This window comes from Limulus polyphemus, unplaced genomic scaffold, assembly GCF_000517525.1.
Source record: "Limulus polyphemus unplaced genomic scaffold, Limulus_polyphemus-2.1.2 Scaffold451, whole genome shotgun sequence".
Lineage (NCBI taxonomy): Eukaryota > Metazoa > Arthropoda > Merostomata > Xiphosura > Limulidae > Limulus > Limulus polyphemus.
The window spans coordinates 438,407-455,259 of NW_013666061.1; the positions used below are offsets into that span (position 1 = coordinate 438,407).

Below are 16,853 nucleotides of genomic sequence, written 5' to 3' on the forward strand. Positions count from 1 at the left end.
TTATCTGTTATTTTCAATAATTAGGGGTTCGGTAGATTTGAACAATCTCACAACCACCATAAAAAAAAAAAATAGATATTTTGTGTATGAAAGCAAACTGATAAACCACCAAATTTCATTAACATTCACTTACTAATTTAAAAGTTACAGCATGAAAACTATAACAAGCACAAAATGGTTATGAGGTCAGTCCCAGGGACTGAGCCCGAGTTGAAAGAGTTAAACTGACTTGTGCCAGTTGTTGTTCCCATCTCTATCATAAGCCATCTTATTTTTCATCCCAGTTCATGTTCTTGTACCTTCTAGGAATTTCAACCACCATTTCTGCTCATTCTCCAGGAGAATATAACTATCATCACTTATGATAATATAATTGGCTGCAGTTATTGGAAACAGTTTTTTGTTGTTGTTGCTTCCTCTGGTAGAGGCTCTCCCTTACTGTTGATGAACATCAGTGTAGCAGAGGTGGTTGACAATGACTCAAAGATAGAATGGTCCTTTTATCATGGTAGCATACATTCAGACAATAGCTCATGTTGAAAACATAATGATAATTAAGACCAAAATACAGCAAAATTCAGGACAGAAAATGTCTTGTGAACTAAGCCTCTAACAAGCCAGAAGTTCAGTCAACAACAGAAGAATAATGGTTGTTACTTGCCTAATCACAACTAAATCTTTCTAGGGAAGATTCTGACACAGAACGTAAAGCAATAAAATAGGAAGAAGTATCATTTCTTTCACAGTACTATACATGTACCTTAGTCTTATACCAAAAACAATGTTTACCCAAGTACCTCTGAATGTGCTGATTTAGCTCTGTTCTTAGGTAATATCTTTCTGCACTGACAGTCTCCCTACCAAGTCATTGCCTATCAATAGCACCTCCCACATTTTACCATTGTTATATGCTCACAATGCATGAAAGATATTCCACCACTGTCTAGCTGTTGTAGCAGAACTCCAGATTTTAATAAAAAGGAAAAGTGTGTAACTATTAGTATAAGATTATTGAGTAACTAACTGTCATTCTTTACCCGGAGTAGCCAGTGAATACAATGCTCATTAACTTGCTACTGTTACAAGCTTAATATCACAGATAAAAATTCTGGTTACACTTTGTCTTCTGCTGGTCTGAGACAACTAACTGATTTTTGATTTTACTATATTCAGATACGAGTCACAAGCCTATGGATATTTGAATTATACAAACTGAGCATAAACACTCACAACCATCAATTAAAACATGTAATAAACATACAATTTAAACAGCAATGAAAGAAATAACTACATTTACAAATATTTCAATTCTAAATGCTGAACATAATATTTAAAACACCTGCTTGCACTGAATCAAAAGCACCTTTTGTATAGTTTGTTATAGAGATTATGTAGCTTCAACAAAAGGCAGTCTTTCTTTCTATATGTGATACTTGTATGAATTTGCAGATTTGAAAAGCTGGAAAGGATTTCATTGTGATAATGTTATAAGAAACAATAAAATTGCTTACCTTAGTTGAGATTACAATTGCTGATTATATTATTCTACCTTTTTGTACAGTTTTTCATAAAATTTTTATTCTATAAAATGGAAAATTTTATATATTTTTTCATTAAAAAAACTCAAACAGCTTCACTGAATTTACCATCAGTGCTGTACAATAAAATTATTGTTCCAAAATTGTTAGCTAGCTGATTTCTTTATTATTAATCAAAAATATTTTATTTGATATGTGTAATAACTTTTAAAAGTATTTAATATTCATTTAAATTACATACATTTTCTGTATTTGTTTTTGGTGACTGTCTTTACCCATTCAATCAATTATTTAGGCTGACAAGGCTTAATCTAAACACAGTCTAACAAACAGTGGCCTTCTTGGCAAAACAAAACTTGATACAGTTGAATACAAAAATTACCTAACTAAGCCTACCTCATCTTGTTCCATAAAAACATTTAGTTTCCTATTATACTGTGACTTCTTCATTCAAAAAAATTTGTACTGTAACTGTGGCAGAAGTTGCACGTATGACCAAGCTACTCTTTTATTAATTTGTTCGATTATCTACGCAATTCTCAGCTGAACTGGAAGACATAATAGGCTATAAAGTTGAAGACAAAAAAGCTTTCATTACATTCGATCACTAGCCTTTGGCTTCTCAATGCTGATATTCATAGAACAACTAGAAGTTTATTTTCTATAATTTTTTCAATTCAATATTGCAATTTTGCCCTTGGTTCAGGTTGCACTCAACCAAGTGGTATAGAGTCAAATTATCAATGAAATAATGGATAGTTTATCACATTCTTCCTTCTCATGGTCAATGTTAGTTACAAGTTTACCTCGGAGAAAACTCACAAGCTTATGAATATTTCACTTTCCAGCTAAAGTTGTTCTTAACCAATATAAACGAAAACATTGATTGCATGAGTTTGGTAAAAGCTAAAACAGTTTCAGCTGAAACATACCCTCAATATTACGACAAAATTTCTTTATTGCTGTGCTGGTTGTTTTGTTTGTGTATATAAATGTATGTAATACAAGATATACAAAAATTCATAACTTATGTATATTGTCAAATAGATAGGAACTTTTTAAGTGCTATCCTGGAAGTATTTTAGTAGTAAAAACTTTTATAATGCCACAAAAACATTATAAATGTCTATTTATTGCCAAAAGTTTTTTCTCTCTCTTTTCATATACTTGAGCATTCACAAACATTAGCTTCTGTTATATAAATTTTATTTTTTCAGGGACTTTATTCGGTAACACATATACCACCACATGGATAAAACCTAGAGCTTAGAATTACTTGGCACATGTACTTTACATAACCAAGGTACAAAATTAACAAGTGACAGGTGCCAAATGCTACTAGATATTACAATGTACATGTAAAACTTTTGAAAGATGTGTCCAAATGCCATGAAAAATACTGTTTCACACTACATAAAACCACACTTATTTCCAGTCAGTATAAGACGAAGTATATTGTACTCTGAATGTAAATCAAGTTTTAATTTTTTTTTTAATATGAATTTATGATTTCATGGCCTACAACAATTGTAAATGCAGGGTTTCATTTGCTTAAATTGTCTACTATAAATTATTTGGCTGATTTCTACTAAGTTGCCAAACAGACCACTAAATAGGATTCACATCAGTGCTGGGCATATATACATATATAGTATTAAAGCAATTTTTAGTAATTTGGGAGCTTTATATTTAATTATATTATTTATGTATTAACAATATAGGTAACCTAATGCCATACAAAAGACCTAGATGTAGGTGTTAGCAACATTGACCAAGACTTAAAAGTTGAATGTATATATTCTATGTTTGGTATCACTGCTACAGTAGAAGCACAGCTTTCTATTAGTGTATAGTTCTATTTCCACAATCCAAACTTAGATCTAGGCCTAGATCTAAAATATTTCATTACATGTCCACATCTGGCCTTAATGTGATATTTATATTTGTAACTGCTCACAAACATCCAAATATAAATCTAGCCTAACCTACTAAGATCTAGGTTTCAGCCATGTGGGCAGTATTTACTCAATGTAGAAAAATCCCTATACGTGAAGTTGGTTGTGACAATTTTGGGTTCTTGTAAATGCTCATGTACTTGAAGATAAAAAACAAAACTTAGCAATAACTTAAGACTTCATTAGTGTGTGTGATAGAGGGGTATTCTTCTGGCATCTAAAAAGTTTGACAACTGTGCCAAGATAACACTTAAAAAAATATATTTTGCACACTGATAACCAATGGTAAACAATTAGGTTGACTATCAACACTGTAGTTAAACTGCTTGCAGTTGTACAACCATCTACAAGTCAGAAAACCAAACATGAGCTGTCTTACACAAAAACAATGTAATTTTTGAAATTCAATGGCAATAGGTCCTTTAAATTATAATTCATAATTTTATTTCTATAATTTCAATTCCTGGGAAACTAAATCAAATTGTAATATACAGAAATTTTCAAACATACTTAACAACAGGCAAAAATTTGATATTCCCACCCAAACTGCAACCACTCTAATACTTAAAAACATTCACTTATGAAAATAGAAAGAAATTACATGTACCTCAAACTTGCATTTATGCTTGTCACTAACTTCTTACCTTTCAAAGAGGTAGATGTTTTCTTCTATTTGCTCGTAATAAGGGGGTTTTTCTTTACAGACTAATTCACACAATGAGTCACATGTGTCAGCACTGGAGTCTTTGGTTAATGAGCAAACAGCTGAAGTGAAAGTTTCTTTTCCACCAGTTGCCAAAACAGGTGATCTTCCATCTAAACTCTCTGAACTATAAGTGGGTGTCGATCCTCCACTAATCTCTCCCCTCTCTAATTCACTATTTCGACGCCACCGAGACTTAACTTTCTCAGGTTTTAATGTGAAATCATCAAATTTAGGAGAAACCGAAACAGATGGTCTTACAACAGCTGATGGAAGACCAAGTGAGGGATTTTTAGCTGAGGTGAATATTACTTCAGCACCCTTTTCATTTTCTGTACTTAAATCTTTACCATCTTGTTTAGAAAAATTACTCAAAATAGGTGGGAACTGCTGTTCCATTGGAACAGTACCAGTCTCTCTTATTTCATCAGAATCTTTTACATCTTTTTCTGTTTCACATAACTCTGAATTGTCACTCTGGAGGTCAACCACACTTGCAATTTCTTGCTTAAAACCATCTTTGGAATGATTTTCTGTCAATTCTGCATTAAACTCAAGATCCTTCTTTGAAATTGATAACTGGTTATCTTGTTCTTCATAATTTAAGACTTCATGTACTAATGTCTCAGAATCTTTATTTGACACATCAAGAGAAATTTCCTGTTGTGTTTCATTGGTTAGAACACTATCACATACAGTGTCCATTCTGGTGGTCTCAGGTTCATTCACTAGAACTTCCTCTGATCTACTTGTTTGAACAGTGTCATTTTCTTGAGTAATAATTTTAGTCTCTAATTTTTCTTTCTTCAGATTTCTATTCTGCTGATTTTTGGAATTTTTTTGTTTCTTTTCCTGTTTCTCATTTTCATCTTTTCCTTTATGAGATGTTTTCACAGTTACCTCTTTTTGAGCTTTAACTTTTTCTGCTTTTTCCTTTACTTTTCTTTCTTCAATGGAACGAATCCTACTACTCCGTCGGCGACATGGAGTTTCTTCCATAATGTCCTTAAATGCTTCATTGTCACATTGCTGATCAGAATTTCTTCTGGCCTGCTGTTGAGTATCACTGAATACCATCTTCTCTGGCTCTGGACAGACACTTGAAAGATCTTCTGTCATACAAATTGTTCTCTCTCCATCTAAGTCTTCCTGAACTAATGAACTGTTCTGCTTTTCAGAGTTATTATCATCTTTAATCAGTTCTGTAGACTGTGACGTATTCTCTGTTTCAAATACTGTTTTCAAACCACTTGTCTGAATACTCGAACTTGAAACTAAAACGTTTCCTTCATTATTACCTGAAACAAATATAGAACTATACAAATTACTGCTTTCAACATCCTCCTCATCCAAAGTTTGGTCTCTAAGAGAAATGTCAGTTTCTGAAGCTTTAGTAACTGTCCTTGTATTCTCATTAATATTTGCAGTTTTGATTTCCTCTTCCACTCCTTTAAAGGGGAAAACTTGGATATTCAAAGTAGCATTCTCCTTCTGAAGCTCAATATCATTTATAATTACTTCAGTTTGATATTCTAATGTGTTGTGTTTAGTTAACTGCACAAAATTACCAACTCCAGATGAACAACCACTTTCAGTAACTTCCTCTGATCCACATGCAGCTGAACTCTTACCACTTGCTAGAAGTAGATTTTCTTCTTTTAAAAGTTCATCAGTTAGAGAATTATTTAAATTATTAAAAGCAGCTAAAATCACTTGCTCATTTTCATTTTGTTTCTGTTCAGCCACTAAGGAAGTTTCATTCATCTCTGAAGAGATTGTTTCTGTGCTCCTGGTCAGATAAGTGGTTGAAACTTGTTCCTCTTCCTCATCCCTGCAATATAATCATGAATACATTAATATATATTCTATTATGAAACATCTTTTAGTTTTTTCAGTGTATATAAATACTCAATTCCATAACAATGTTTGTTTTGAATTTCGCGAAAAGCTACACGAGGGATATCTGCGCTAGCCGTCCCTAATTTAGCAGTGTAAGAGTAGATGGAAGGCAGCTAGTCATCATCAGTTACCGCCAACTCTTGGGCTACTCTTTTACCAGTGAATAGTGGGATTGACTGTCACATTATAACACCCCCTACGGCTGAAAGGGCGAGCATGTTTGGTGGGACAGGGATTCAAACCCGCGACCCACAGATAACGAGTTGAGTTCTCTAACCACCTGGTCATGCCAGGCCTCCATAACAATGAAACTATATACATGTACTGACAACTACAATGTACTTTTATTCTTTCACTTTTGTTGTTGATGTTCACAGTAACATTTTTAAATATACATGACATTACAAAATAGTTTGTTGCCCATACCATTGGTGTTCATTCAGGTTAACTAAAAATTAAGACATTTTTTCAGTAAATATTATGCAATTACAAAATAACGTATACATTAAACAAGGTTATCTAATAGCAACTTAATAACCTGCAATGTGACTTAGCAAAAAAAAAAAAAAGAGTACCTTTATAGACAAAAAAATAATATTCTTAAAACTCAAAATTAAAAGTAAGCCAATTATATATCTCAAAACTAAAATAACTTGAAAATGACATACAAATGAAAACAATCTGATATAATTAATTGTTTGTTCCAGCTTTGGCATCAGGATACATAAGGGCTATCTGAGCAAGCAGTCTCTAATTTTCAATTAACAGACTGGAGGGAAGGCAGCTAGTCAACAGCACCCATTGTTAACTCTTCAGCTATTTTAACAAGATTTAACCATTACACTCATACCTCACCCTTGGTCCCAAAGTTTGAGTAGTTTCATGGCAATGGGACACAAACCAGACCCAACAAGTTATAGTTCAGCATACTAACCACTAGGCCACATCCAGTGCCTGACATAATAAACAAACTTAGTGTTATATAACTGTACACAAGAAAACTAAAATCTGTAATGATTGTAGTGGGCTAGGAGATTTGTGTAATTTGCTTAATTATTAGTCATTGGGCTTATTAATGTATTACAATCAACTACTTTTGACATGAAACTTTGATAGTTGGAGTAATCAAATATTTTAACAATTAGAAACATTAATTTTAATTAGATGATTATTTTTGTGAATCATGAAAGTAATTAATTAAGTGCAGCAACCTTGAATTAATCTAAAATAATGATGAGAAATCATAATGGAAATATTTTTATTACTTGCAAGTAAGAATAATTGAAAACATCAATTACTTATTATTTTCTTGACACTAATTGGTGTAAATGATGCTCATTTGTAATTGGTTATATTCATTAATAGAGTTGATTCCCCATTTTTATTAGACTACACTTAATCATCATTTGGGTTCCCTCACCAACATTCAGTAATTCCAAGAGTCATTTATTGGAAAATTTTTATAGAATACAAAATTGATACACTTGATTTTCCTAATTTTAATGCACATCAGTTCAATAGACATCCAGAATAGGTTATTCACAAAGCATACAAATCAGTGTTGTGAAGTATGAATGAATTTTATGAAGAATATTAAAATAATGTTCAATATTTATGTCTATTAACACAAAATAAAGCATTAAATTACTAAAACTGTTAAAATATCTTGAAGCTTCTGAAAAAAAAAAGTTTTTTAATTTAATTTTATAAAAAAGATAACTGGCACAAAAATTTTTAAAAGTGTTATTGCCTCAAAACCATTAATTTTCTCTTTATATTTAAAGAAATTACTAATGGTATTGAAGAAATTAATAACAGTTCTTTACTTATTTTACAGTATTTGTTTACAGACTCTTTAATATACACGAGACCTTTACCAACTAGATTTTACAAATCATTAATCATATCTTCTTCAGCACTGCCTATAAAGTTTGAATCTGTATGGTATTTAAGAAATTTGGAACTCCAAAATACTTTGGGTATTATATCATTACATTTTTTTCCCCATAAGGGTACCAAAATCTCATAACACACAAGTTTCTGTATCAAACTCAGTAACAAGTTATATATCTCATAAATTGGAGCTATTCATGTTTCTAGATTAAACCCTAGATTTTTACATAAAATTACAGTATAAATATTTTATGAATGCAAAATATATAAACAAATTGCTGACAGCTTGATCAGTGGGTAAGAGGAGATGGATTCTAAATGTTCAGTAATGTCTTTTTGTCACAGCTTCTGCATAGGTACTAATATTCTCTTACACATTTATGGACTTCACCATAATCTTTTCATATTTTATAAACTTGCTTATTTTTAAGTTTTCTTTTTTACACCATTTATGTAAATCATTTTTTAACGGCTTTACCAATAGCTTGGTTTGTATGACTCCAGTTAATTCTAGTACATTTCCAAATTTTAAGACCTTTGCTCTTTAATCACCATAAACTATTATTGCCTAACATAACAGTGTTATCAATGAGTACACACTCAATGAAAGAATTCACAATCAGGCAGTAAAAACTTGTTACTCTTCCTCAGTGATTCAATCAAAGATTGTTATAAATTTTAAGTTTCTACAGCCTACAGTCTTCTTACAAGAATAGCTAAACGTATGTGTTTAATTTTGTAAGTTTTTGGCAATAACTTATGTATAGAGACATGTATCTATAAGTTATAATTTAACAAGCTCCATGCTTCTGTCAATAAAGAAACCAATTAACTAAACCTTATCTTTACACTTGTTGCTTATTGTTTAAGAAAGTTGAACTTTTGACAAATACATATAGCAAGTTACAGCTGTACATTGCTCAAACCTCTGAATAGGTAATTTGGTTGATAAGTAAAAAGTTTTACAGAATTCATCAAATGATGTTTTTAAAGAATAATGTATTGACATATTATAGGATCTAAATCTATTTATAAAAAAAAGTTCCATTAAATTTAAATAATTACAAAACTTATATATTCAATTAATGTGCTTGCAAAAACAAGGTATTTTTTGTTAGCTTACATATACAAAAGCAATATTTTCTGGTAATTCAATTCTTTAACACGTGCCACACGAGCCAGCCCAATATTTTTTTTGGTGCTGAGTCTAGGATGCTCAACAAAGAAGGAGGGGTCATTCCTGATACCAGTGATTTAAGGTTATTTCAAGAGATCCTGATGAATCAAGCTTAGCACAGCTTCTAAAATGAAAAACTAAATATTAATGAAATATGACATGATGAAATTATATGGTAGTACAATACTGAACATTATAGCATCCTTCTTATATTTACTCTTCATTGCAGAAATGGCATTTTTAATTTGAGAATCACTAAGGAAATCATCCTGTAACACATCAAGCTTCTGCTTCAACTTTCATTGCATCTTTGGGCATTACTGTGCAGTTAGTTTCACAAAATATAGAAACTAATGATTTCTTATATACATGATTCCAATCCCCCTTTTTGAAGATAAGAATACTATATTGCCTATTTTTTTATAAGTTTTGCTGTCAATGCAGTAGTCAATTGATGAATCTCTGATTCAGCTGGTATATCAAATCAATTGGGATATCTTCGAATAAGTTCTTCTTTACATTTACAAGTTAACTTCTCCATATTGATTTTCATGATTTCAGGTCAGGTCACAGGTTTGGTCCAGCAATCTAAACTTCAAAAATAGTGCCAAATGTCTTCTTTTTTGTCTGATCAAACATTTCTGGAATGATTTTTTTTTTTATACACATCAGGATGCCAAGTTAAATCGTGTAGCAAGTATTCAAAAAGTTGCTGAGTAAAATATTAAAGTATACCAAATAAATAAATTGTACACTAACATGCCTAAAATTTCATATATAACTACTGGAGTATCTTTAAGACAATACAAGTTCTATTTGAAAATAGCTGTAAAGCAAAATACACTCAAATATTGGTCATGTTTATATAGATTTTTACAAATATCCCAAAAAAAAACACAAATATTAACCACTATTATTTATAAAAGTGATTCATATTTGAAAAAAGGCAAGTGAGCAAAGTTTCACACTTCTGAAACTTTTGTAAGTGTATGATTGCATCCCTTAAAACTTGACCTACACTGTAAGCTAAAGGCAGTCGGAAAATGACATCCCTTCTGACAAATTTAGCTGTGTGAGGGTGAACAAACACAACCACACTCCTCAGAAATTAAGCAATGTTGTAAATGATAAAATCTTAGTCAAACTCTCATGAACAATATTCATCCTTTGCACATCAACAAAAATTAGAACACATCTATTTCTCTACTATTTTCTTGCATTTACAAAGAATTCTGAAAGACATATCACAATCATTATACAAGAACATGCACTCAGTGACAAATTACAAGTCAGCTCTTAAACATCACTACTCTCCAAACCATAAAACTCATCATAAGCAAAATGTAGCTATGCCATTCTACAAAATATTACAATGAATATAAACAAGCAACACACACAGGTAAATGTTTGTAGCTCTTGCAGATTAATAGTTTTTACATAAAAACAAGTCCAGATCTGGATTTCCAAAGCTTATACTTATTACCCCTAATATTTAAGACTCTACTTCTAACCTTATCACTCCATCAGTCAAACAGAATTAACATGGGAAATTTATCTAATCCCTGAAACTTTAAAGATGACTCCTTATGCTTCTCTCCCTATCTCACCATTCTCAAGCACGTATCATTCTAGAAGTCCTTCTGTGCACCTTTTAAAGCATGCCAATATCCTTTCTATAATAAGAACAAAATTGAACACAAGATTTTAAAAGACGTTTTCACTTGCCTTATACAAGAAAACAACCATCTTACTCTAAAAAAACATTTCTATGAATAATCAAAAGTCACATTAAAAGAAAAAAATACTGTTAAGGCATGAATGCACAAGTAACCAAAAATTACATATACATATCTTCTGTTTAGTGTGGACAGAGAAGACTAAGCCAATGAAAACTAAGTACACAGGCATCAATTTATAGAAACTTTCCCAGTTCTGACTAGCCTATGGCTGGACTCGCCAATATTCATCTAACTCTATAAAGCTATTATCAGACACATGACAAAAATTGACAGAGAAAGTAAAGAACTTCAACTGAGAGTTATTGTACTCTGTGAAATATAAAACATGCCTTTATGTCCAACCGAGACATTAATGCCCAGAAAATGGCATACAGATTACGTATAGTCTGCCAATTGTTGCATACAGGTAAAATTTTTTTGCACAATATATGCACAATTTTTCATTGACATGAACTTTGTAATCTATAATCTGTTTTCACCATAGCTAAGCACTCAGACAAATCAAATGTTTTTACCGATACACACACATAAATCTAACACATTTTTTAAAACATCAATGTTTCTCTCACACCAAAGATAATGCATTTCGAGTTTCCACACCTAAATTGCACCACTTCATACTTTTTAATAGAAAATTAACTTTCATAATCTGAACCACTAAGCAAGACTATCCAGATTGTTCTGAATTAAATAAACTTTTTCAGTAATGTTACATTATCAGCAAATGTGGAGAACCTAATGTTAACAAAGATATCTAAATAACTTGTATATGATGATTATGGATGAAAATATAATTTTATTCCTAACATCAAGAGTACCCAACTGATTAATTAATTATTAAAACTTTTTGCTTTATAATACAGAATACTTTGTTAGACCATTAAATTAGCTACATTACTTACTGGGTTAATTTTAGTTTTGATCTATGTAGGCAGCTTACTTTGAGTAGAAGATAATGAGTAACAAAAGTATCAAAACATGACACTTGAAACTCCCTCTGCCACATTTTTCAAATATGTATAAATCATATTAATTACCACCATATTTTCTACCAGAAAGATATTTTCCTAATAACTTTTTAATTTCTTTTTCAATAAAATAGATCTGTCAAAGAATATGTTAATTTTACTTTTTAAAAACAAAGTAGGGATAATACTTTAAATATATAAAATCACATACTGATAATAATGTTCTAACTGAAAAGAATGAAACTGGGTTTTTTCAAGGAAGTAGTTTCAAACTGAAAAGTAATAATAATAATAAATATATAATTCTATTTAATTTAACATATACTCAACACTAAATGCAGAGAACTTCAGATAACTAAAAATTATGTTTGTAATTACTGACAAACATATTCCCAATATTTTTCTATGTTATCAATAATAACCATTATATGAAACATTATCAAAGCAGAAATGTAGCTTTAATACAATAGTGCTTTATATTCAAGCATTATTTTATTTTTTACAAGTGAAGATATTACATAAACCATTTATCCCACCATTCTTGAGGTCGGCATGACATCACAGTATTGATTTTGTCTGGTAACGCAATTGACACCTTAACAAAGGGGCAAACGATAGCAAAGAAAGTACAGCAGCATATATGCAATTTATATAGTTCTACCATGTTACTGTTGAAGCTGCTGTACAAACTTTTCAATTATCATTCATATATTATTGTTTGATAGCCAAATTATCAATTGCACTGTCTTATCAATATGTGGAGAGGTTGTTGGCTGTGGCATTTGTGAGATATCGAGTAAAGTTACAATTAACTGGGCTTGTCCCATCCAGCACTCTGCCAACTCATGGATCGAAGACCCAACAGATAGGCCCAACGTGCAGTAGCTGGACGTGTACAATTACTTTGTGTTAAAAAATCTGCAGACAACATTTACATGAAACGAGCTGAATACACATAGTTCTAGTCAGACTGGCTCTCACAGTTTTACTCTTGCTTGCTGTGTTCCATGGTTGATAGCTTTCAGCTACAACATTCTTCTCTCCTTTCATTCAAATCTTGATACTTGGATTTATAGATCCTCGCTTGGCCCTGTTAAGGCCCATTTGTTGGAGTATTTTGCTGATAGTTTTTCTTCTTGTCAGTAGACCTGGCTGGCCTTGGCTTTTCGCCTTTTCAGTAGCTTGACTGGGTATCAAATAGAAGGAAAGTTCAGGTCTTTTTGGCTTGTTATTGGTGCAACTGAATATACAACAACTCTTCACCATATTTGCAGGTTTGGAACAACAAAAGTTCATCATAAACACAAATAGTTAGTATGAATACGAGTGTAGACAGTGGGAAGCGTACAGAATGAACAAAATTTTCCTTTCATCGCAATATTTCTTTGCCCCTTTGTCTCGGTTGCTTTGCAGACATTGCATTGTGTGATGGCAAAGTTCCCGGATGTCCGACCTCAAAAATGTACTCAATATATTGTTTGGTTAGATAAATGTACTTTTGTATAAAATTGTAGAAAGCTACCCATTAGTACTTATTTCTAATATTTACCCCCTTTTTTTATGTACACACTTACCATTATGTTTGGTAACACAATTTCAATACTACCACATACCAGCACGTTAAGATAGTTCTGGGAAAACTAGATAGACCATCAACATGTGCTAGCAATAATACTGATCATTCTATAAGAAATACTTGAATTAACCTTATATATAAAGTCATAAGTCAAATGATTGAAATAAAGCATCAGGTGCAGACAAGATTTTCCCCATGGCTTTAAAGAATCAAATATCAGATATGCAAGTACCTCTCTCTCTCTAGATCATTTTTGATTGATTAATAGACAAACCAGTCAAGTCACTGATGCAGTACTCTGGTGCTAGTATCCAAGCTATTTATAGACACGCTGATTACACATTAAAAGAATTAATTGTTCTCTATACAAATCATTATTTAGGCCTCACTTGGAATAATGTGTAATTTTCATCTCCATATCCAAAAAAGGATAATGATTTGTTTGAAACAGTTGATTCTGGAGATTGCAGCCTTATCTTATAAGAAAAAGCTACAATTTCTAAATTTGTTTTCTCTTGAGAAAAGAAAGCTAAGAGATGATTTATTAAGTTTACTAGATTATCCTGGAGATCAATAACAAATACATCTGATTTATTTATGTTGTATTCTGAAGGTAACTAGACAAGAGGACACAAGTTTTACACATGGAAAAAACATGCTAGGATCCACTTAACACAGTAAAATTTTTCTAAATGGTGCTCGACTTAATAGAATGAATTGCCCATCAGCAGTAGTGGAGACCAGTACTTTAACAGAGCTTAGCCCATTTTGAACCAGAAAGGTGTCACCGATATCCCTTCATTTTTTTTTTGTCACAGTAAAATTACTTAATCAAAATTAAATGAAACTTAGAAAAAATTTAATAAATAGAATCTAGTTACAGTTGAAAAAATTCATATAATTTGATTTGATATTTCTACTAATTTTAAATTGTGATACCTTAAAAAAAAACTGTTATAAAATGATGTTTTGAAAAAACACACATTAGAAATACTATTTTCCTTGAGTTATTAATTTTTTCTGTTCATCAGAAATTTCTGTTATAAATGTATCTAGACAATGTCAATTTGACTGATGTTCTTTTTTTGTCAATTGCAGTGGTCACAACTTATGGCTATAAATCATAAAAAAACAGCAAAAACTGACAAAGATTTATCAGCAAACCAGGACTTCACCTTTCAAAATGGTATCATTGTTACCATCATCAGGCTAGGTGTTATGACCTTTGGTAATAATATTCTTGCGCGAGATCAATTTATGTCTAAAAAATAGTTTATTTGCAAAACTGGGTTTCATTATTAATTGTTTAGTAACAAAACCCCTAATACAGAAAGAAAATCATGTGAGAAACAAGATATTAATAATTATATTTTCAAAGGATGATAGCTTCTTACCAAATATAAACAAACTTTGGGATGGGGAAAAAATAAGCCAATAAATGTCCTGTTTACAGGCAATAGTCCACAGAGTTGTGTAAAAATAAAAGATGTAACCTCTTTCTTTGTAAATTACAGAAAACAAATGTTACAAAATGACAAAATATTAAAATTAAATGTTTTAGGTAAAACTTGTTGAAATAGTTAAATTATTTTTTACTTTAATTTGATATGTAGGTGTGTACTCAACACCTGAAAAGCAATTAATGGTTGAAAACCAGGAAATTATGAATTCCTGAAAAATACAGGGTGGATGTGCAAAAACTGTTTTGAATAATTAATTGATTGGTCAATTAAGTTGTTAAAGTTACCACCTATGACTCTTACAATAATTATCTACTGTGACAATGAACATATAAACAGTAAGCACCTATAATTGTTTTTCTCCTTTGAAACAACATTGTCATTAGGCAAGAAAAATAATAATATAAATCATAAATATGGATCATGCAAATAGATACAATAAATACTTTGCTCCTTTTGATGATGAGGGTGAAACATATATAAAATTACATAAAAAAAAGTAAAAACTTATTCCATATGAAGATTATTCAATTGGAAAGGTTTAATGTTACAAATTTAATGTTAAGTCAGAAAGAAAGAAATGATGGATAATCTTTCCTCACCAATACAAGTATGAAATTCTAATATGAAATCCTACTGCTTTTCAATTTTCAAACTTCAGACGTAATATCAACATTCAATGACCAATGTAAAATTGTAAATAAAGGAGAAACTAGGAGGGATTATGTGGAAACTGCAACTACACTAAATTACTAAGTTCTCCATTTGTAGTGTCTCTAGAAGTAATACTATTAGTATTAGACTGAAAAGTAAATGTAGTTTGCAAGTTTAATCAGAAATGCTCATTTTTCAGGTTAAAAGTAAAAGTTAGAACAAGTTACAAAGGCAGTTTCTAACAAACTACTGGTAGTAGTAGTACTACTAGTACCAGTGGTAGTACTAATAGTAATACTATACTAAGGTCTAACTCTGGAGTCTAAGTAAATGTTAACTTTAGATAAATCACAACCTAGCACTAGGGCTCAGGACTAAGGATTCATTTAACAAGTTTTAATGATAGGCTTACAACTTATTAATAATATAATCAATTACCACGAGCAGTTAAGAATTCCTAACGCTTACCACCACAACACTCCCCAAGCACATTATTCAGTATATACATACCCTGTTGGATACGCGGGATCATAAATTTCACTCATTATATTCCAAATTTGATATCGAATCTTAGTAATAATTTACATGAAGGTTGTATTTTTTCCTTCAATCCATTCGTTTCAACGTTAAACTTCTTAATGTAACCCTAATACTTATTCTTACTAGAACTAGTAACAACCTTTAACGAGCGCGTGAAAAAGCCCTCTATTGGCGAGATTTATCATGTGTTATAAAATAAAATAAATATATTAAAAAGGCAGGTATTCATACATTAAAGTATCGTGTAAGGGTTGGTACTTAAGTTCTGTAAATTAATATACACAAATATAAAACATTTATGTAATACTCAATAATTATTAAATTCATTACTATATCAATCAAAAGACGCAGTGTGTGGGCCCATCGATAGTAAATAGCATAGCATAATAAAGCATAAAACGTAAGGATAGCAATGGACCTATTAGCCCATCTAGATTGTCCCATCCACTAAATTAACATATATATATATATGATTAAAGCAAACCCTTATCATTTGAATATTTGTGACACCTTCTCATAAACTCCCTTGAATTCCATCCACTATATCTGAAAGCAGCCCATCCCAAAAAAATCACGTTATTAGAAAAATAAAACTGTCTTAGCTGAAGATAACTCCAACCTTACAAAATTTATATATGTCACCTAGTCCTACCAATTTTCACCATTAAAGAAGAAAATCAATACGTGGACACTATCAATTCCTTTAACATTTTAAATACATCAAACAAATACTCTGTAACTCTTTTTATTT

The 16,853-nt window shown here is 31.1% G+C and overlaps 1 protein-coding gene across 2 annotated transcripts in view; it reads right to left on the bottom strand.

The window, feature by feature from the left end:
- LOC106458363 (histone-lysine N-methyltransferase SETD2-like) overlaps positions 1-16,251 on the bottom strand; it is a 124,804-nt gene extending 108,553 nt beyond the window's left edge. The window contains exons 1-2 of one of the 2 annotated variants that reach the window (XM_013917870.2): positions 16,073-16,251; positions 4,138-6,027 (exon numbers count right to left, since the gene is read on the bottom strand). In XM_013917870.2, coding sequence (XP_013773324.2) covers positions 4,138-6,027; positions 16,073-16,107 — 1,925 coding nt within the window. In that variant the 5' untranslated portion in view covers positions 16,108-16,251. Of the gene's footprint in view, positions 1-4,137; positions 6,028-10,676; positions 10,774-16,072 lie in introns of those variants that run through there. The other variant, XM_022384554.1, reaches the window with a different exon arrangement.
- Positions 16,252-16,853: the final 602 nt, after the last annotated feature.